At 46.2% G+C, this 22,055-nt stretch overlaps 1 protein-coding gene across 1 annotated transcript in view; it reads right to left on the bottom strand.

The window, feature by feature from the left end:
* The window catches only part of ATXN10 (ataxin 10), a 138,917-nt gene extending 122,831 nt beyond the window's left edge, over nucleotides 1-16,086 (bottom strand). The window contains exon 1 of the mRNA XM_086403283.1: nucleotides 15,961-16,086. Within this exon, the coding sequence (XP_086259409.1) occupies nucleotides 15,961-16,076 (116 nt within the window). The 5' untranslated portion in view covers nucleotides 16,077-16,086. The remainder of the gene's footprint in view (nucleotides 1-15,960) is intronic.
* Between the last annotated feature and the right edge of the window lie 5,969 nt (nucleotides 16,087-22,055).

Here is a 22,055-nt window from a genome sequence, read left to right as displayed (position 1 = left end):
TTCTTATCATATCACGGCATAACCATATAATCTCTTTTGATAGTTTTATAATATTCTCAGCGAGGATGACAGCCACTTGTACTGAAACGTGCTTATGCCATGCCCACCCAGCACCTTGCTAAGCACTACATACACACACTCCTCCATGGCCATCGTAAGTGGATCCCTCACTTACAAACTGTCCTTGTTACCAAATGCAAGTCTGTGTTCCCAATGCACAGAGAGGCCAGGAAATACCAAAATTCTAAGAGTTTGGAGCACAGAGAGGTTTACTGAGGGCAACGCAAGATGTGTGGCTCACGCCTTAACAACCCCAAGTTTTCCGCAAAGCCCTTTTCTAGGAAAGGTGAAGGAGGGGCACGGGCAGTTGTTGCAAGCTTCTTGGTGTCAGGTCACAGTCAGTAGCGATGCTCCTGTATATCTACCAAACGAACGCTATTCTCTGTTCTGACAAGAAAAGGCAAGGTCCCAAGACACAACTTTCATCCTCCGAAGTCCTGATCCTGGCTAAGAGAAGGCACCCCAGTGGGCCCCAGTGGAACCAGGACCACTCAGTCGCTCACTGACAGTTGGTTGCTGTGGGAGGGACTCACTGCGGCACCGACCAATGGCCGAGAGGGAACCAGGATCACTAACTGTCGCTCACTGACAACTGGTTGCTTAGGGGCGGACCCACCCCAGCACGGACCAATAGTAACGGTTCCTGGTAAGGGGGTGCGGGTTAACTGTGCACAGCAGCAGCCCCTGCTAAGGTCTGCGCTCCGCCACGCTCCACTACACTCTTAGCTCTACTGTAACTGCTCTCGGCTTGTGGCCATCAGAGGTTGACTCAGCCTGCAGTGGGCCCCAGGGCTCCTCTGCCTTTGAATGAGTATCTTTGGCCACAGTCCAGTGGCCACCCCCTCTGGTCCAGGGACCACTACAAAAGACTGGGAGGATGAAGAGAGCTGAGAAACTCTCCTCTGAGGGCACAGTGGGTCACCATTCTAACCTTATTTATTTTGATTTGCTGGCTCAAACTTCTTCCTGCCTGCTTTGTCCGTTTAGGATAATTGGATGCGCAGGGTGGCTCACACTGACCACATCTGTATTTTGAAGCTGAGTCAGAACACCTTACCGAGTGGCTCTGTGTGGCAGTCCAGCTCATGGCACAGGTAAAAATAAAGGGACCTGTCACCACACGCTACACAGTTCTGTTTATAGTGCTGCATAATTGACATCCTCTCTCAGCACAGCTGATTCTGAGTCATGGTTGAGTCAAGACAGCATGTGGCCCCTTCACTAAGCTGACAACTCATGGGGGTCTGAAGGGGGCCTGTTTTGTGTTGTGGGTTTTGTTTTGTCTTATTTGGCTGTTGTCTTTGGTGCAGCCAAAGACTTGCTGGCCAGAGGCTCAGTTGTGTTCGGGGAGAACCTATGTGAGCCTGTGTACATATAGATGACCGGTTTATTCCGAGTTCTACATTATGCCGGCCTCTCAAGCACTCAGCAGTCCCTTTCCCTATGAATGTTAGTCTACGTCTTGATGCAAGCAATGAAGGACACCAAAACACTTCTGACCTCTTGAAATCACGATCCTCTGTCATATCTCACAATGTTTTATACCTCTCTTACCAGAGTCCTTCCTGTATGCTGACTCCAGGAAATTAACTATTTAAGGAAGTAATAAAAACACAACCAAGGGTTCATTCTGTGCTAGGGACTAAAGGCGGTCCTGAGGACACAGAGGTAAGTAAGAAGCCTGCCCTCAGGTTTGGGCTGATTCTAGCAGACAGGCAGGTGAGTAAGTGACCACAATACTCTACTGCAGTTTTTCGCAAGAGGTAAGAGGAATATGAGGCAAAAGCACCCAGGTCAGAAGGCAGAAAGTCTAAGGTCATCTGCAACCCAACTGTGGCACAACGGAGACCAAAAGCCCCCCTCCAGCCTGTGGTGATCAGAGCCACTATGGGAAAGGCAGTGTCGGGACAGGGTGACCTGCATCTGAAGCGAGCCCTAACCCTAACCCTAACCCTCAGAGCAGCCTTGGGCTTCCCAGGTGGCTCAGTGGTAAGAATCTGCCTGCCAGTAGAGGAGGTGAAGGGGACACCGGTTCAGTCCCTGGGTCAGGAAGATCTCCTGGATGAAGGAAACGGCAACCCTCTACCGTCCGCTTGCCTGAAGAATCCCATGGACAGAGGAGCCTGGTGGGTTGCAGTCCATGAGGTTGCAAAGAGTTGGACATGACTTACCACACACACAAGCAGTGCAGCCCTATGTGTGGGTCACATGCAAAGCTGTGCACCTCCAATGTTAAGAGGGAGCCACAGAACTTCATAGACAGAACCCGGTCCACGATGTGGCCAGCATGGTGACCAGTTGTACGAGCTCCCAGTATCACTAGGATACAAATAACCAATAGAAGGAAGGCCTGACCTTAGGCTGGGGTCACTGGGGAAGAAGGCAGAGCAAAGGGCAACATGATTATACAGAGAGCAATGAGCCCAGAAAGGCAGAAAAGGCAACAAATCTCTCAAGGTGAACCAGCAAACTAAAAGTTCACAGACAAAGTCTAGCCCTAGGGAAAACCGGCCTTTCCTCAGCGCTCTCTGTGACAACCCTTCAGAGTGTGTGCTTCCCAACCTTGCAACTCTAGACTGTGCTGGGCCAAGCCCGAGTCCAGGACACAGCACTCCAGCAGGGAGCACAGAAAGGGATCAGGGTGCCTCAGACTAGACCCACAGAACAAGCACTTAGAGATTCTCCAGCTGGTGAACCAGCAGGCAAAGACTTGACGACACAGGAGGAGTAACCCCCCTTGTTAGCATGAAGAGCCAGGGTTGCAACAACATGCGGGGGGCAGGGAGGAGTGGGTCTGGAACTCAGGGTTCGACGGGCTGTCTCCTGGCACTTCTGTGTCTAGGGATAACAGTAAATAGGCAGCGGCAGCAACCACAGGCGGACTAGAGCAAGGCCACCGAGGGCTCAGCCCCCTCGGCATCAGGGCCCGGCGACAATGATGGAGAGTCGGGGGAGTCCAGACGGGAATCTGGGGCCAGCAAATAACTGTCCACTAAAGGCCTCAGGACAAGCTGCGCCAGGGGGACGGGATTTACTGCTCTGACATGCCTGTGAGGTCTCTTCTTTAAGATTCCCAACAGCGATGGCCTCCAAGAGTCCGTGACTGAGTGGACAGTGTCAGGTAAGAAGAGGCCTCAGGAGAAGAGCAGACTATAGCAAACGCTTATGGTGTCCCTCATCACACACCCTTGGCCCATCTAGTTAATGACCCCAAGGGCAATTCCCACGACCTCCGTGCTCAGACAATTCAGAGGTGCATCCCCCAGGGATACCCAGTTGGGTTGAGCCCCAGCTGCCTCCAACAGCTGCCACTGAATATGGCATCCTTATGTCAGCTCTCTCTCCTTCCACACGAAGCTTCCCCTCTCCCATACTTCTGATTGCTGGGGCTTGCCTATCGTTAAATTACTTCACCCAAGTTCCTACCTCAAATTCTGCTTTGGAGAAAAAAACCCAATGGCTCAGGTATACAAGGAGGCGTTTATAAAGATGGTCTCTACAGTGCTGTTGGAGTTACCAAACATTAAAGACAAATCCAAATGCCCAACAGTAAGAAAAGGTAGATAAATGATGATGTAATCTTATGACCATACACTCTACAACAGTTGAAGTTAATGATCTAGCTCTCTATGTATAAAAACTGGTAGCACTCAAAAACAGAGCAAAAATTAAAGATGCAAACTGAAGAGTATACAGCATATAACATACCATGTAACACGTAGCCGGGAGGAGACAATGAGCTAGAAAGCGAAACAAAGAGCCCCTACCCACCACATCCACCGCCGGCAGTCACACCCTCTGCGTCAGCAGGGCAAAGGCTAATAGAGTTCTGCCAAAAGAACCCACTGGTCAGAGCACATACCCTCTTGCAACAACACAAGAGAAGACTCTACACATGGACATCACCAGATGGTCAATACAGAAATCAGATTATATTCTTTGCAGCCAAAGATGGAGAAGCTCTATACAGTTAGCAAAAACAAGACCAGGAGCTGACTCGGACTCCTGATCATGAACTCCTTATTGCCAAATTCAGACTTAAATTGAAGAAAGTAGGGAAAACCACTAGACCATTCAGGTATGACCTAAATCAAATCCCTTATGATTATACAATGAAAGTGACAAATTCAAGGGATTAGATCTGACAGAGAGCCTGAACAACTATGGATGGAGGTTCATGACATTGTACAGGACGCAATGATCAAGACCAGCTCCAAGAAAAAGAAATGCAAAAAGGCAAAATGGTTGTCTGAGAAGGCCTTACAAATAGCTCTGAAAAGAAGAGAAGCCAAAAGCAAAGGAGAAAAGGAAAGATATGCCCACTTGAACGCAGAGTTCCCGAGAACAGCAGGGAGAGACAAGAGAGCCTCCTCAGCGATCAGTGCAAAGAAACAGAGGAAAACAGCAGAACGGGAAAGACTAGAGAGCTCCTCAAGAAAATTAGACATACCAAGGGGACATTTACTGCAAAGATGGGCGCAATAAAGGACAGAAATGGTATGGGCCTAACAGAAGCAGAAGATATTAAGAGGTGGCAAGAATACACAGAACTGTACAAAAAAGATCTTCATGAGCCAGATAACCACGATGGTGTGATCACTCACCTAGAACCAGACATCCTGGAATGCAAAGTCAACTAAGCCTTAGGAAGCATCACTATGAACAAAGCTAGTAGTAGAGGTGATGGAATTTCAACTGAGCTATTTCAAATCCTAAAAGATGATGCTGTGAAAGTGCTGCACTCAATATGCCAGCAAATTTGGAAAACTCAGCAGTGGCCAGAGGACTGGAAAAGGTCAGTTTTCATTCCAACCCCAAAGAAAGGCAATGCCAAAGACTGTTCAAACTACCGCACAATGGCAGTCACCTCAGTTCAGTTCAGTTGACCAGTCGTGTCCGACTATTTGCAACCCCACGAATTGCAGCACCCCAGGCCTCCCTGTCCATCATCAACTCCCGGAGTTTACCCAAACTCATGTCCATTAAGTCAGTGATCTCATCCTCTGTTGTCCCCTTCTCCTCCCACCTTCAATCTTTCCCAGCATCAGGGTCTTCGCAAATGAGTCAGCTCTTTGCATCAGGTGGCCAAAGTATTGGAGCTTCAGTTTCAGCATCAGTCCTTCCAATGAATATTCAAGACTGATTTCCTTTAGGATGGACTGGTTAGATCCCCTTGCTGTCTAAGGGACTAACAGTCTTCTCCGACACCACAGTTCAAAAGCATCAATTCTTTGGCGCTCAGCTTTCTTCACAGTCCAACTCTCACATCCATACATGACTACTGGAAAAACCATAGCTTTAACTAGATGGACCTTTGTTGGCAAAGTAATGTCTCTGATTTTTAATATGCTAGCTAGGTTGGCCATAAGCTTTCTTCCAAGGAGCAAGCGTCTTCTAATTTCATGGCTGCAGTCACCATCTGCAGTTATTTTGGAGCTCAAAAAATAAAAGTCTGTCACTGTTTCCCCATCTATTTCCCATGAAGTGATGGGACCAGATGCCATGATCTTAGATTTCTGAATGTTGCGTTTTAAATCAACTTTTTCACTCTCCACTTTCACTTTCTTCAAGAGGCTTTTTAGATGCTCTTCACTTTCTGCCATCTCCCAGCAATCTTGATTCCAGCTTGTGCTTCTTCCAGCACAGCGTTTCTCACGATGTACTCTGCACAGAAGTTAAATAAGCAGGGGGGGCAATATACAGCCTTGACGTACTCCTTTTCCTATTTGGAACCAGTCTGTTGTTCCATGTCCAGTTCTAACTGTTGCTTCCTGACCTGCATATAGGTGTCTCAAGAGGCAGGTCAGGTGGTCTGATATTCCCATCTCTTCAAGAATTTTCCAAAGTTTGCTGTGATCCACCCAGTCAAAGGCTTTGGCATAATCAATAAAGCAGATGTTTTTCTGGAACTCTCTTGCTTTTCTGATGATACAACGGGTGTTGGCAATTTGATCTCTGGTTCCTCTGCCTTTCTTAAATCCAGCTTGAACATCTGGAAGTTTACAGTTCACGTACTGTTGGAGCCTGGCTTGGAGAATTTTGAACATTACATTAGCATGTGCTGCTGCTGCTGCTGCTATTGTGAGATGAGTGCAATTGTGCGGTAGTATGAGCATTCTTTGGCATTGCCTTTCTTTGGGACTGGAATGAAAACTGACCTTTTCCAGTCCTGTGGCCACGGCTGAGTTTTCCAAATTTGCTGACATATTGAGTGCAACACTTTCACAGCATCATCTCTTAGGATCTGAAATAGCTCAACTGGAATTCCATTACCTCCAATAGCTTTGTTCGTAGTGATGCTTCCTAAAGCCCACTTGACTTCACATTCCAGGATGTCTGGCTCTAGGTGAGAGTGATCACACCATCGTGATGATCTGGGTCGTGAAGATTTTTTTTGTACAGTTCTTCTGTGTATTCTTGCCACCTCTTAATATCTTCTGCTTCTGTTAGGCCCATACCATTTCTGTCCTTTATTGTGCCCATCTTTGCAGTAAATGTTCCCTTGGTATCTCTAATTTTCTTGAAGAGATCTCTGGTCTTTCCCATTCTACTGTTTTCCTCTGTTTCTTTGCCTTGATCACTGACGAAGGCTTTCTTCTCTCTCCTTGCTATTCTTTGAAACTCTGCATTCAAATGGGTATATTTTTCCTTTTCTCCTTTGCCTTTCGCTTCTCTATGCCTTACTAAAGCCTTTTCCCCCTGAAACCCACTGAGTCCCAAAAAGTATCAGTATTTGATACCAATACATTTCAAGGGGGTGGGGAAGATGCTCCCAAACTGAAATGGTTTACAAAACCATTTCAGTCACTCTGCACAACCACCCATGTTACCCAGAGGTCCTGAAGAGCCATGATAAACCACCTCTGCCGCCCCACCCTGAGGAAGGAGACCTCAGCCCCACACCAGCAGCATGACATTACTGCGAAGCGAAACTCCAAAAGCGCCCTCCCACTGCACTCTTCAGTGGACAAGGAGCTGAACTCTCCAGAGCCACGTTACTGCCCCCACCCTTCCAGGACTACTTTCCTTTTTTCCCAGATTTGGTTCCAAGCACTTCATGAGTGTCAGTCACCTCAGCTCATCTCAGGCTCTGGAAACAGAGAGCACTGTGTGGCATGGAGGAACACGTGAATCAAAACCCAACTCACTCTGAGTGTACTAAGAACATGAGATGCCCAGTTCCCTCTTCTTTTCTTGGAGGAAATTTGACAATTCAGAAACATTGTTTTACCAGTGATAATTCTCAACTAGGAAGCAGAAAAGACCAGTGATATTTCCACAAAGCCCTTCCATCATGCTGGCTGAGATTCAGCTCAAGTAAGTTCTTCTGGGCATGGCAGGGAGAAGAATAATTTGACACACAGAAAACTGAGATATAATGGACAGTGAATTACACAGATGGCTAGTGTTTCATGAGTATGTCAAATCCAGGCAACCAATACCCCCATCTGGATAAAGCAGGTTTCCCTCACTTCAGAAAATTCCCTCATGCTCCTTCCCAGTCAGCCCCCAGCCTCCTGTAACAACCACTGTTCATGCCTTCATTACCAGTCAGCTACACAGAGAAGGTCAGCTTCGCAGGACTTCACAGAGCCATGGAGCATGCACTCTTTGTCTGGCTTCTTTCATTCGGTGCCTTCTGAGCTCCGTCCGCACTGCTGTGTATTCTGGTGATTCAGTTACCAGACAGTTTAGTCATCCGCCCACTGACGGACACTGCAGTAGGTTCTAGTACTTGGCTATTATCAACAAAGCTGATACAAGCACTCTTTCACAAGTCATGTGGACATATATTCTAAGATAAATACCTAGGGTTATGGGCAGGAGTATGTTTCAGATCACATCAGATCAGTCGCTCAGTCGTGTCCGACTCTTTGCGACCCCATGAATCACAGCACGCCAGGCCTCCCTGTCCATCACCAACTCCCGGAGTTCACTGAGACTCACGTCCATCGAGTCAGTGATGCCATCCAGCCATCTCATCCTCTGTCGTCCCCTTCTCCTCCTGCCCCCAATCCCTCCCAGCATCAGAGTCTTTTCCAATGAGTCAGCTCTTCGCATGAGGTGGCCAAAGTACTAGAGTTTCAGCTTTAGCATCATTCCTCCCAAAGAAATCCCAGGGCTGATCTCCTTCAGAATGGACTGGTTGGAGTATGTTTAACTTTATAAAAAACTGCCAAAGCGTTTCCCAAAGCGGTTGCACCATCCACGCTCCCACCAGCAATGGACAAGACCCCCAGCTGCTCCACAGCCTCACCAAAAGATGTCAGTCGTTTCAATCCCAGCAAATCTAATGAGTTTGCAAAGGTATCTCATTATGGTTTTACTAGTTTATAACAGCTTTACTGAGATATAATTAAACAAAGCATACAATTCATTCACTTAAACTACATAATTTTATCAATTTTGGTATATTACATTAACTTAATTGTGGTAAAATACGTATGTATTAAGGGCTTCCCAGGTGGCGCTAGTGGTAAAGAACCTGCCTGCCAAAGCAGGAGACCCAAGAGATGCGGGTTTGATCCCTGGATAGGGGAGATCCCCTGGAGGAAGTAATGGCAATCCACTTGCCTGGAGAAGTCCATGGACAGAGGAGCCTGGCGGGCTACAGTCCATAGAGTCACAAAGAGTCGTACACGGCTGAAGCAACTTGGCGACAGTAGCAAGTATATATTAGGTTGGAACAAAAGTAACAGCAGTTTCAGACTGTGAACTGTTGTCATTATAAGTAGGCGCAAACATCTTTATTAATCAAAACAGGAACCATTACAATCAACACATTTTTACCAATGAGAAATAAGTTTGTTTATTCTTGTAGCATAAAAATCTGTACTTCAGGATTCCACAGACTCTTGGAAAGCATTTTCTGCCTCCTGTGGTTGTGTTTTCCTTGCAGAAAGTTGTCAAGATGCTTGGAGAAGTGGTAGTCAAGCAGCAAAAGGTCAGGTGACCATGGCGGATGAGGCAAAACTTGACAGCCCAGGTCACTCAGCTTCTGCAGCACTGGTTGTGCGATGTGCAGTCAGGCACTGTCGTGGGAAGAACTGGGCTCCTGCTGCTGACCGATGCCAAAGCAGGCGCTGAGTTGCCAGTGCATCTCATCAGTTTACTAAGCGTACTTCTCAGATGTAACGGTTTCACTGGGATTCAGAAAGCTGCAGTGGATCAGACAGGCAGCAGACCACCAGTGACCGTGACCTTTTCTGGTGCAAGTTTGGCTTTGGGAAGTGCTCTGGAGCTTCTTTTTGGTTCAACCACTGAGCTGGTTGTTACCAGCCATCATATAAAATCCACCTGTCATCGCACATCACAACCTGATTGAGAAATGGTTTGTTGCCACTGCATAGAGTAAACAACACTTCAAAACGACAATTTTTTGATTTTTGGGTCAGCTCCTGAGGCACCCACTTAGTGAGCTTTTTTCACTTTTCCAATTTGCTTCAAATGCCCAATGACCACAGAATGGTCCAGGCTGAGTTCTTTGGCAACCTGCTGAGTAGTTGTAAGAGGATCCGCTTCAGCGACTGCTCTCAGTTGGTCGCTGTCACCTCCCAATGGCCTGCCACTACATTCGGCATCTTCAAGGCTCTCATCTCCTTTGCAGACTTCCTGAACTACCACCACTGCACTGGACGTTTGGTAGCAGTTACTGGGCCAAATGTGTTGTTGATGTTACCAATTGTCTTCACTGCTTTACGAAGCATTTTGAACTCGAATTAAAAAAAAACCACTTGAATTTGCTTTTTGTCTAACATCATTTCCAGTCTAAAATAAACAGCAAGTAATGTCATTAGCAAAAAAAATAAAGTGAGAAATGTGCATTAAAATGATGTATAACACAACCAATTTAAGAATGTATTCCAATATCAAATGGCAAAGTTCAACAATGCCAAACCAAATTATTTTTCCACCAACCAATAATATACAATTTTACATTCTGACCATTTTTCAGTATAGAATTGTGGCTTTAATTATATTCATAATGTTGTACAAACCTCACCACTAATTCCAAAAATTTAGTATTCCAAACAAATTTGGTAACTATTAAACAATAACTCTTCCCTCCCCGCCAACCCGGGTAACCTCTAATCTCCTTTCTGTCTATGAATTTGCCTATTCTTAGCTCTTCATAGAAGTGGAGTCATACAATATCGGTCATTTTATGTCTGGCTTCTTCCACTTAGCCTGTTTTCAAGGTTCACCCCCATTACAGCATGTGCCAGTACTTCATTTCTTCTTATGGCTACACAGTTTCCACTGGATGTACACATGACACTTTAGCCATTCACCTGTTGATGGACACTTGAGTTGTTTCCATCTTCTGGCTATTATGAATAATGCCTCAGTGAAAACTGGCATACAAGTATCTGTCTAAGTTTTTGCTTTTAATCCTCCAAGGTACATACAGACCTAGGAGTGGAACTGCTTGATGGTATTCTATGTTTAGCTTTTTGAGGTACCATAAAATTATTTTTTACATAATAGCTGAACCATTTCACATTCTCACCAGCAATGTACAAGGGTTCCAAATTTTCCACATTCTTACCAACAATTTTTTTCCTTTTTTTTTTTAGTAACAGCCATCCTAAAGAGCATAGAGTGGAGTTTTTGTTTTAATTTGCATTTTCTCAATGATTAATGATGTTGAGTACTTTACCATGTGCGTGTTGGCCATTTATATATCTTCCTTTCTAAACCAGATTTTTTTCCGCCCAATTTTTTACCAGACTGTCTTTTGTTACTGAGTTTCAGGAGCACTTTATATATTTTAAGGCAAATTCTTTGTCAGGTATATGTGTTATAAATATTTTCAATCTATGACTTGCCTTTTCCATTTTCTTATTGGTATCTCTTGATAGGCAGAAGTTTTTTTAATTTTGATAGTCTAATTTGATAATCAATTTTTCTTGAAAGGTCAATGTTATCTGTGTCCTGGATAAGACATAGCTGCCTACACACAAGATTACAGATATTCTCCCATCTTCTAAACATTTGATAATTTTAAATTTTATGTTTAGGTCTGCAATCCATGTGGAAATATTCTTGTGAATGCTAAAAGGTATGGGTCAAAGTTCATTTTATTTCATTTAGATATCAAGTTGTCCTACCATCATTTTTTGAATGAAATTGTTTTTAGACTGATTTTGGTTTGGAGCTTGCACATAGTTTGCAAACAGTCTTAACATTCCTTATACGACATTCAGCATTCAATAAAGAGAAGACCAGATGACTACACACAAGAAGACAGAAACTGACAACAGATACTTATCAGGCATGTTCTCTAAAATAAGTATAATTAACATGCTTAGGAAAGTAAATGACTATGAATTTCAACAGAGTAATCCATTTAAAAAATCAAATAGAAATTCTACAAAACTCAAAACTACCTGAAACTAAGAATACAATAGACAGCACATGGGACACAGCAGAACCCAGAAGAGAGAACAGGAAGGCAGGAGGAAATTTTCAAACCAAAGCTCCGAGAGAATTGGAAAGACAGAAGAGAGGCTTTGAGATATACACAACACAGTGAAAGGTTTAATATATGTGTAATTAAATTCCTTGAAGGAAAGGAAAGAATGAGAGAGAAGCAACAGCTGAAAAAATACTGGCTGACAATTTCCTAAACTGTTCAAAGATACCAAATTCAAGAAGCATTATCCAAAGAGGGTAATTACAAAAAAGCCAACTATTTCTGTCTTCATGGGCCTTCATTCTGGAAGAAGACAGAGCATAAATAAGAAACCTCTATTAGTAATTCCATAGTATGCAGAATCTAGTAAGTGCTTTCTTTAAAAAAAAAAAAAGAAAATAGGGTTTATAAGGTAAAGGGGCTCCAAAGCATGGAGGGGAGGGAAGCGTCTGCCCTATTACACGGTATACACAAAGCCTGGAAGGAAGAAATCGGGAAAATACTTCTGACTAAACACACATTAACAAGAAGAAAGAACCCATACTGACAGAAGATTAAAACAATTTACCAGTTCAAGTATGGAACAAAAAGACTACACGTGCGCCATGAGTAACTGTGCAGCGTGTGCTCAGTCGCGTCCTACTCTCGGCGACCCCGTGGACAGCAGCCCACCAGGCTCCTCTGTCCATGGGAATCTTCCAGGCAAGAATACTGGAGTGGGTGGCCAGTGCCTTCTCCAGGGGATCTTTCCCAGCCAGGGATGGAACCCAAGTCTCTTGCACCTCCTGCACTGGCAGGCAGATCTTTACCGCTGAGCTACCTGAGAAGCCACATAAATAATGACTTATACAAACAGCAGTAATTCCACAAGACTTTGTTAAGAACCTACAATTATCAGACTGTATGCTAGATGCTAGGGACCCAAGCAATGTGATCAACTCACTTTACTCAACAAGCTTATCAGATGGAAGAGCAATAATGTATCATTTTAAGCATGAGAAGATTTATGGAAAGCAGGACCCGAACAGTACACTAGCTCATGAATACTCAAGAATCCTACAGAAAAAAACACAGTAGCATTACTCAACAGAACTTGCCGTGATGATGGGAATAATCTGTATCTGCATGGCCCGAGAAGGTACCATTAGCCACGTGTGGTTACCAGTACTGAGAATGTGGCTGGGACAAGTAAGGAATGGAATGATTAATTTTACTTATTGCTGATTAATTTAAATAGCCACATGTGAGCAGCTTCATGGACAGTGGAAGTAAAGAGTATCACTTGGCTCTACACTTGAATACAGGGGAGCTTCCTGGTGGCTCGGACAGCAAAAAACCCACCTGCAACGAAGGAGACCTGGGTTCAATCTCTGGTTTGGGAAGATTTCCTGGAGAAGAGAATAGCAACCCACTCCAGCATTCTTGCCTGGAGAATCCCCACGGACGGAGGAGCCTGGCAGGGCTACAGTCCATGGGGTCGCAAACAGTCGGACACAACTGAACCACTAAGCACACTGCTACATAACAAATGAGCCCCAAACTGAGCAGTCTAAAGCCATCCCATTCATGGTCTCACACAGGTCAGATTCCCTTAGCACTTGTACAAACAGCTGCGGGCTTGACTGGGACTAAGGATCTGCTTCCAGGATGCTCCTCACATGGCTGCTGGCAGGAGACCTCAGTTCCTCACCGCAGAGACCTGTCTAGGTGGACCCCTGAGTGTCCTTATAACATGGCAGATGGCTTTCTTGGAGCAAGCGATCCAAGAGAGAAAGCAACGAGGAAGCTTCAGGGCCTTCTGTGCTCGGAAGTCACACCCTGTCACTTCCCCCACATCTAGTATTTAAAAGCAAGTCACTAAATGCAGCCCACGCTTAAGGGGAGAGGTCAAATTCTCTCTTACTTTCCTCAGTGTGATTCCTGTGTCTTGCGTTTTTCAGTTTGCTACTGTGGTGCCTCATTCTGCTTCACTTTACGTCCCATCCAGCCTCTGACACCTCCGCCCATCCTCCCTCCGGGTCCATCAGCACAGGATGGATCTTCTCAGAGCAGCTGGCTTCTGGAAACCCTGAGACCCTTCTGAGAGGCAACTAGTGATGTGCTCTGACACGCTGAGAAGCAGAGGCAGAACCAGAAGCCTGTCCTCACAAACCCTCATCAGGGGCTCTCTGCACCACCACATACTATCTGCCTCCCGACTCCAAGACCTACACATCAGGTCACCTCTCCCGGCCTTCAACTCTTCCTGAACTAGGACAGAGTTCCTGCCTGCCCCAGGAAAAACTCAAATATGGGATGCACCTTCACCTCTTCTCATTCTTCCCCAGCAATCCAACTGGTCCCTGAGTCTTGTCCATTCAATCTGGTAAAGATGTTTCAGTATCTATCCTAGCCATCCCCCATAGACAACACCCTAAATTCCAGCGGTTTTCTCTTTCACTTGGGCCTCTCCATCAAGCCGTCTGCCTCTAGCCTCACCCTAACGTCTCTCTCACAACGGCAGCCAGAGATCTAATACACAGACTTGCCAGGCCACAGCCTTGAAAGAGACTTCCACTGTTGTCTTTGATCGGTTGCTAAGTTACGTCTCCTCAGGACCCCATGGAATGCAGCAGGCCAGGTTCCCCTCTTTGCAGTTTGCTCAAATTCATATCCAGTGAGTCAATGACACTATCTATCTCATCACCTGCTGCCCCTTTCTCCTCCTGCCTTCGATCTTTCCCAGCACCAGGGTCTTTTCCAATGAGTCGGCTCTTCACATCAGCTCTTCACAAAGTACTGGAGCTTCAGCATCAATCCTTCCAATGAATATTCAGGACCGATTTCCTTTAGGATTGACTGGTTTGATCTCCTAGCATGGTTCCCCATAAACTCCCCTCACAAGAAGCAGAGTCAGGAAAGCCCTTGTAAACTGCCTCAGGGCCTTGGATTTTATCCTTCAGCTTATAAAAAGGAACTTGATATTTGACTATGTCCTCTCTACCAGATGCCTTATCTATGTTATTTCATTTAAACTCAAAGATCATGCAAAATCAGCACACTGTTCCTCTGCACATACTGTTCTTTCTAATTAGCCCTCTCATCAGTAAGTCTAGAAGCCATAGTAACCTAAGGCCTTTCCCGGACCACAAATCTCTCCACCAGATCCACAGTTCCCCCAGCTCCACCATCTCTTCTTGGCTAGACCCTCTTACAATTTGTTTACACGGCAATTACCCTAACCTGCTTGAAAAAAGGGATATCACATTCATCTTTGCACCTTCGGCCCTAGCAAAGAACCTGCTTCAGAGCAGGTCCTCAGTGAAAGTTGATGATTGGTTGACTAAAAGGAGAGTCCATCATGGTATAGATATCCTAAGCATTAAAGCAATCAACAAATCTCTCTGAGGTATCACATCAATTAACTTATTTCCCCAAAAGCCAAAGGAGCAGTGCCCAGGGTTCTTAACACTCTTTGAATTGCTCAACACTTACTGTGATTTGAGGCAGAAGTGCTCAGACCAAGTGAACCTCTAAAAACATCTGGACTTCTCCCACACTCCCTCTACTCTTTGCACATACTTCTGCGATTCCAGAACAGGGCTTCCCAACAAAACACCTACGGAGAACCATCCATAAATGTGTTAAGGGATAGTATCAGCTAACTTGATTTAATACTATGTGTCAGATAGTGCCAAGGCCTTAATATGCATGAGTTCACTTAATCTTGACAACCTCACCAGCAAAGTACTGTCCAACCTCAGTCCTATTAAATAGACACACAAACTGCGGCCCAGAGAAGACCAGAACAAAATTAAACAGGCACTGACTGGAGATATCAGGTACTTTGTATTTTGACGTGCTTTATTTCATTTATTTCTCTGTACAATTTAGCAATGAAGTCGTGTATTACATTTCCATTTTTAGGCAGGAAATCTTAAGGCTTGGAGAAATGGCACCATAACGCATCGCTTGTAGGGCTAGGAGCCAAATCCAGATCTTCAGACTCCTGGGCACCTTTTACAACGCAGATCTGGCCCTTCTGTGGCTGAGTCGGGACTGAAGTGGCCACTGTGCAAAGCGGGGCCACCACTGGGGACGCAGAGCCTGGGCTCACAGGACGAACGGAGTGACGCCGCCTCCCACCTGGCACATCTGCAACGTCTGTCTCCCCCAGCTGCACGTTCCGCTGCTTCTGGGGGCCTGCCAGTCTGTTCCAGCCAGGCCAAGGAGACCATCTTGCACGTTATCCGGGCGCCATCACAGCGGCTCAACTAACCCAACAGGCAGGAGGCGGCGAAGGGCTCGCTTGGATCGGTCCCCCTCCCTGCGCCCGGCCTCACGCCCGTACTGACGAGAGGGGAGCAGGTGTCACCCCCGCCCCCCAGCCCGGGGCCCGCTGGTGAGGCGCCGAGCCGCCACCCCGCCGCCGCCCCGGGAGGAGGGGGCGCCCCCGCCCCGCTCCCGCAAGCCCCGCCGGGCCGCCCCCGACTCCCGCGCCTTACCGATTCCGCTGCTCTTTGAAGAGCGCCGTCAGCGCGCGGAGAGCCTCCAGGTCCTGGATGGGTGCGGGCATCATGACGCCCGACAGCCTGCCGGGCGGCGGCCTGGGCGCCGCCATCTTGCCGCTCGCAGCTCGGGCCGAGCGGCCGACGACGAGGAGCCGGAGAAGGAGGGGCAGGAGGGCCGGCGGGAGGGAGCGCGGGCTGCTGCCTCCGCACGCCGCCGCCGCCGCCTCGGCGCCGCTGCAGCCCGCGGGCCCGGCCGGGAAAGCGCGAGACCAAGCGCCCAAGCCTCGCCTCAGGCCGGAGGACGCGACGGCGCGGCGAGGGGAGGGGGCGCGGGCGGAAGTCCCGCCTGCGGGGAGGGGGGCGCCGGCCGGAAGTTCGCCCTGTGGGGAGGGGGCGCGGGCGGAAGTTGTGTTTGCGGGGGTGGGGACGTCAGGAGGGCGGAGGGCCCCCAAGGAGAAGTCGGAGGGGTGGCCCCGGAATGGGGACACCCTGAGCGGGGCAATGGGGACGGAGAGGGTCTCCATGGGAACGGGTGTGGGGGACGAGGGTACCCTGAGGGGGAGATGCTGGCAGACGGGGGTCTCCGCAGGAGGGGATGTGAGGAAGGCTGGGGAGTCCTGCAGAGGCTCCCCTGGAGGAGAGAAGGCTGAAGACCTCGATCCTGCGGTCGGGAGGGTTGATCAGGGCTCACACCGACCCCCTGGGAGCTGGAGCAGTCTGTGTCCATCTTGCAAGTCTCAGTCCCTGGAAGCTCAGTTCCCAGTTCTTCAGTCAGTCAGTTCAGTCGCTTAGTCGTGTCCAACTCTTTGCGACCCCATGGACTGCAGCATGCCAGTCTTCTCTGTCCATCGCCAACTCCCAGAGTTTACTCAAACTCATGTCCATAGAGTCAGTGATGCCATCCAACCATCTCATCCTCTGTCGTCCCCTTCTCCTCCTGCCTTCAATCTTTCCCAGCATCAGGGTCTTTTCCAATGAGTCAGCTCTTTGTATCAGGTGGCCTAAGTATTGGAGCTTCAGCCTCAGCATCAGTCCTTCCGATGAATATTCAGGACTGATTTCCTTTAGGATGGACTGGTTGGATCTCCTTGCAGTCCAAGGGACTCTAAAGAGTCTTCAACAGTGCAGTTCAAAAGCATCAATTCTTCCCCACTCAGCTTTCTTTATTAACGGTCTTAGTGATCACTTACAGGTGGTGGCTCAGATGGTAAAGAATCTGCCTGCGATGCAGGAGACCGGGTTCGATGCCTGTGTTGGGAAAATCCCTGGAGAAGGGAATGGCTACCCACTCCCATATTCCTGCTTGGAGAATTCTGTGGACAGAGGAGCCAAGTGGGTTACAGCCCATGGGAGCACAAAGAGTCCAACATAACTGAGCAGCTAACACAGATGGACAATAACAGATCATTTATCAGGCCTGCTTGGGGTGAGAATACTGTTGTTTCAGCTCATTGGTGGTGGTTTAGTCCCTAAGTTTAGCCTTTGCAGCCCCACTGACTGTAGCCCACCAGGCCTCTCTGTCCATGGCATTTCCCAGGCAAGAATACTGGAGTGGGTTGCCAGTCCCGTCTCCGGGAGATCTTCCCGACCCGGGCACAGAACCCACGTCTCCCGCACTGCAGGTGGACTCTTTACCACTGGGCCCCCAGGGACTCTGTTCCAGCTCATTAAGGGCTTTATATACGATTTGAAGTCAAGGAGCTTAATTCTACAGAGTTAGGCTAAGAATTGTGTTTTTCTAAAGGAAGTGAGATGAGATGGTTGGATGACATCATCAACTCAAAGGACGTGAGTTTGAGCAAACTCTGGGAGATAGTGAAGGACAGGGAAGCCTGGTGTACTACAGTCCACGGGGTTGCAAAAAGCCGGACACGACTGAGTGACTGAAAAACAAAAAAGGGCAATGAGTATATTTTACAGGAATCAGACAAGGCTTCTGTAGGGGTGCTGGTAACTCGCTCTTTTCACTGCATGAGATTCACTTCTTTGTCATATCATGTTTATGTACTTTGAACAGACATTGTTGCCAGACCCCATGCTAGGTACAAGATGAACTGTGATCTCTCAGCATCTGCATGGCATTGGGTCCAGGACACCCCCTTACCCCCGCAGACTCCAAAAACCACGGATGTTCAAGTCCCAGAGTCAGCCGTCCATATCCACAGATGCTGTGACTTGTGGAGACAGGGGGCCAACTGTGTAAAGATCCGTAAGAGATGATCCCAACCCTGAAGGAACTCACCGACTATGCAGAGAGAGAGGCAAACAGCATTGAATACAGCTGATTACTGCTGTAATAGAGGACTGGACAAATTGCTGTGAGGCCAATTAGAATATATAAATAATACTCTCTACATTTCGACTTGAAGTGTAGGGGTGTGTTTATGACACGTTTTTGATGTTCTTTGCTAAATAAAATTTAAAGGCCTGATAGACGCCACCAGAATATGCAGGAGAAATGAGACATGAAGAAGCAAGTCAGCTGAGACTATAATTCAGCCCTATCCATTTAACTGACGATATATTCATGAATTCCACAAATATTTCTACGTACCTACTTTGTGCCAGGCATTATATCGCCTAGAGATGCTCAAGACCATCCAAAATGTTTAACAATCCTTAAACTAACAGGGCAGGATCTCCTAATTTTTTCCCGAGGAACAGGGAATAGTAAAATGTATTGTCACCAATCAAGATCTTACCCCTTAGTTTTCCATCCTCAATTGTAAAACAAAAGTAACTACTCTGATTCTTCTAGAAAACATGTCCCATAACATTCAAATTCATTACCTGTAACATTGCAGTATGAACATGACTGCTCTCTTTGCTTCTTCTCTTGTCCCCCTCCCTATAAGTCCTTTAAAAATGAGTCAACATTTCGTTTTGCTCAAAACCATCCAAAGGATTTCCATCTCACTCAGAGCAAGTGTCAAAGTTCTTCCAGTGGGAGTGTCCCTAAATAGGCTGCCTCCCTCACCGATTCTGATCACATCTACTAGTCTCTTCATCCGCCACTGAGCTTCAGCTACCCTGCCCTCCTTGTCCTCCACCTGGGGAGGTATGCTCCTGCCTCAGGATTTTGCACATGCTGTGCCTGCTGCATGAAACACTTTCAATGCTTATCTTTCAATGCTTATCTAGCACATACTTGCCTGGTTTATTTCCGTCATCTGCTCCAAAGATCTCTGGATGAGTTTCCCTTGTCAGTCTTTAAAATCGTAGCATACCACCCAAATTCCTGATCCTCAGGAATTTTTCTTCATCGCCCTTAACACTTCCTATGTCACATCCTTTACTTGTTTGTTTATTTGTTGTTACCATTTCGTTTACTCCCAAAATGCTTAAGCTACACAAGGACAGAGATCTTGCTTTTTTTCACTTTTATCTCTTCAGCCTCTAGAAAAGGACTAATTATGTGGTAACTGCTCAATAAACATCGCTTAAATTAATGAGCAAAAATATTTTAAAATACATTTTCGAAAAGGAGAAAGAAAATAACACGCCTCCAGAAGTGGGCGAACAATCCGAACAGTACAAGAAAGAGGAAAGATGGAAGATAGGAAGAAAAAAATCATCAAAGGCCATGAAAAGAAAAACAGAGACAATAACAGGACAGGCTAGAAGTATAGGCGAGTATGAGAAACAAAAGGATTGAAATTGGTCAAACCGTGGAGTGTTACTGACTGCTTGGAACTGGCTAGAGGATTTCAACCTTGGATGAGCTGACAGAACTAAGTTACTACTTCACTTGGGCTAAATAGCATTTTTTTTAGCATTTTAAAAATGTTTTATAATGATGCCTTATGATGAACATGCTGCCATGTGGATGTACATGAATTAAACTTTAGGTGAAAATTTGTGGTATGTTCGTGTCTTGAGCCTGCAGCAGAAGAACTGGATCTGCCACAATTCAATAATCAAGAAATGAAAATAAATTTAAAAAAAGGAAAAAGAAATAAAGGAAAGGGACTTCCCTGGTGGTGCAGTGGTGGAGAATCGACCTTCCCCTGCAGGGGACGCGGATCTGATCCCTGGTCAGGAAACTCCATCCCCCACGCCGCAGCCAAGTGTTCACATCCTGCAACTAAAGGCCCTGTGTACCACAACTGAAGGCCTCACATGCTGCGACTAAGGCTCCGCGAAATAAAGAAATGTTTTGTTGTTTTTTTTTTTAAAGAGAAAGAAAGCATATGCCAAATATCAGCTCCTCCTCCAAAACACGATGTTCAGCGGATGCTCAAGTCAGCCCATACCTCTCTTTGGTGCTAACTTTGGAGAATTCCCCTCGTGCTACACATGTGTTTATGTACTGTCCTTTGAATCTGAGATCCTCAAGGCAGGGACTTTAACTCCCTTATCCTGTTCAGGATCAAGTTCAAAGCCTTGTGCCTAGATTCAACGCTATAAATATTTGTGAAACTGAAAACTTTGAAGACCAAAGGAAAAAATAACAGAATAGTGTAATTGTAAAGAGCGGGGATCAGCAAACTGCAGCCTGCAAGCCAAATCTTTCCCACTGTCTATTTTCATAAATTTTATTGGAAATTGTCACACTCGTTCATTATACATATTGCCTGTGGCTTCTTTGACGCTGTAGTGACAGGGTTGAGTAGTTGTGGCAGAGACTGTATAGCCTACAAAGTCTAAAACATTAAAACAATTAGGGGATTTCCCTGGTGGTCCACTGATTAAGACTCTGAGCTCCCAGTGCAGGGGGCACAGGGTGCGTTCCGTGGTCAGGGTCCCCTAAGAACCCACATGCTGTGCCATGTGGCCAAAAAAAGAGAAAAATTAACTGCTTGGCTGCTTGGTTTTCCATAGGAAAGGTTTGCTAACCTCTGGCAAAAAGCGTGAGCTCTAGATCATTAGGCAATCTTGGATGATGGGAATTGTGTCATCTCTCAGCACCTAACTTTGGACAAATAATCACCTCTTAAAGCCTATGTTTTCATTTGTAAAATGGAATATTAATAACATCTACTTAATTTAGTGGTTTGGAGGATTCAACGAGATAGTCTGTGTCAACCCAGCGTCTGTCATATATTTAGCTCTAGAGCTAAAGAGCTTTAGGCTAAGTGAAGTAAGCCATTCACAAGAAAGACAAATACTGCACAATTCCATTTATATGAGGTGCTTAGAGTAGTCAAAAGTCATAGAGCAGAAAGTAGAATGTGGCAGCCAGGGGCTGAAGGAGGAAAGAATGAGGATTTTTCTTTTTAATGCATGTAAAGTTTTCAACTTCAAGGTGAAAAGAATTGTGGAGATGGATGCTGGTGATTATTACACACTAGCATTTAATATCATTGAAATGTACACTTAATATGGTTCAGATAGCCAATTTTAGGTTATGTGTATTTTATGCCATGGTTTTCAGGTAAAATATAAGTAAGAGAACTCCTCTCCAACAAAACTACACCATGGGAAATGCTAAGGAAGCTTCTTTGGGCTGAGGGAAAGGCTACAAACAGAAATGCAAATCCTGACAAGATGGAAGAGAGTTGGAAATGCTAAATACCTGGGTAAATGCAGACAGCCGTTTTCTTCTATTTGCTCTTTTCCTCTTAATTGTTTTATAAACTGGTTTATAATAAAAATTAGACCATGTTCTTGTGAGGTTATAAATGAAGTGTAACAGCAATAATAGAAGAGAGAAGATAATGACCTACGAGGTCATTGTGTAATAGATTCCTTGCAGCAACTACTTCAAAAATGCGAAGAATCATAGATAAGATGCCAACAGAAAAACTGAAATGGAATTCCTAAAAACATTCCAGGAACTTCCCTGGCGTTTCTGCGGTTAGGCTGCCTTCCGGTGCTCGGGGTGCCGGTTCGGTCCCTGGTGGGAGCTAAGATCCCCCACCTGTGGTTTTTTGGCACTAAGTTATAGCGAACTCTTCCGCAACCCCAGACTGTAGCCCGCCAGGAGCCTCTGTCCATGGGATCGCCCAGGCAAGAATACTGCAGTGGGTTGCCAGTTCCTTCTCAAGAGGATCTTCTTAACTCAGAGATCGAGCCCAAGTCTCCTGCACTGCAAGCAGAGTCTACCATCTAAGCCACTAGGGAAACAGGATAAGGTTAAAGCAGCATTT

Source organism: Bos grunniens, chromosome 5 (genome assembly GCF_055505025.1).
Source record: "Bos grunniens cultivar Pamir isolate PY7600 chromosome 5, Bosgru_T2T1.0, whole genome shotgun sequence".
Classification (NCBI taxonomy): Eukaryota; Metazoa; Chordata; class Mammalia; order Artiodactyla; family Bovidae; genus Bos; species Bos grunniens.
This window is presented reverse-complemented; position numbering and strand designations above follow the sequence as displayed.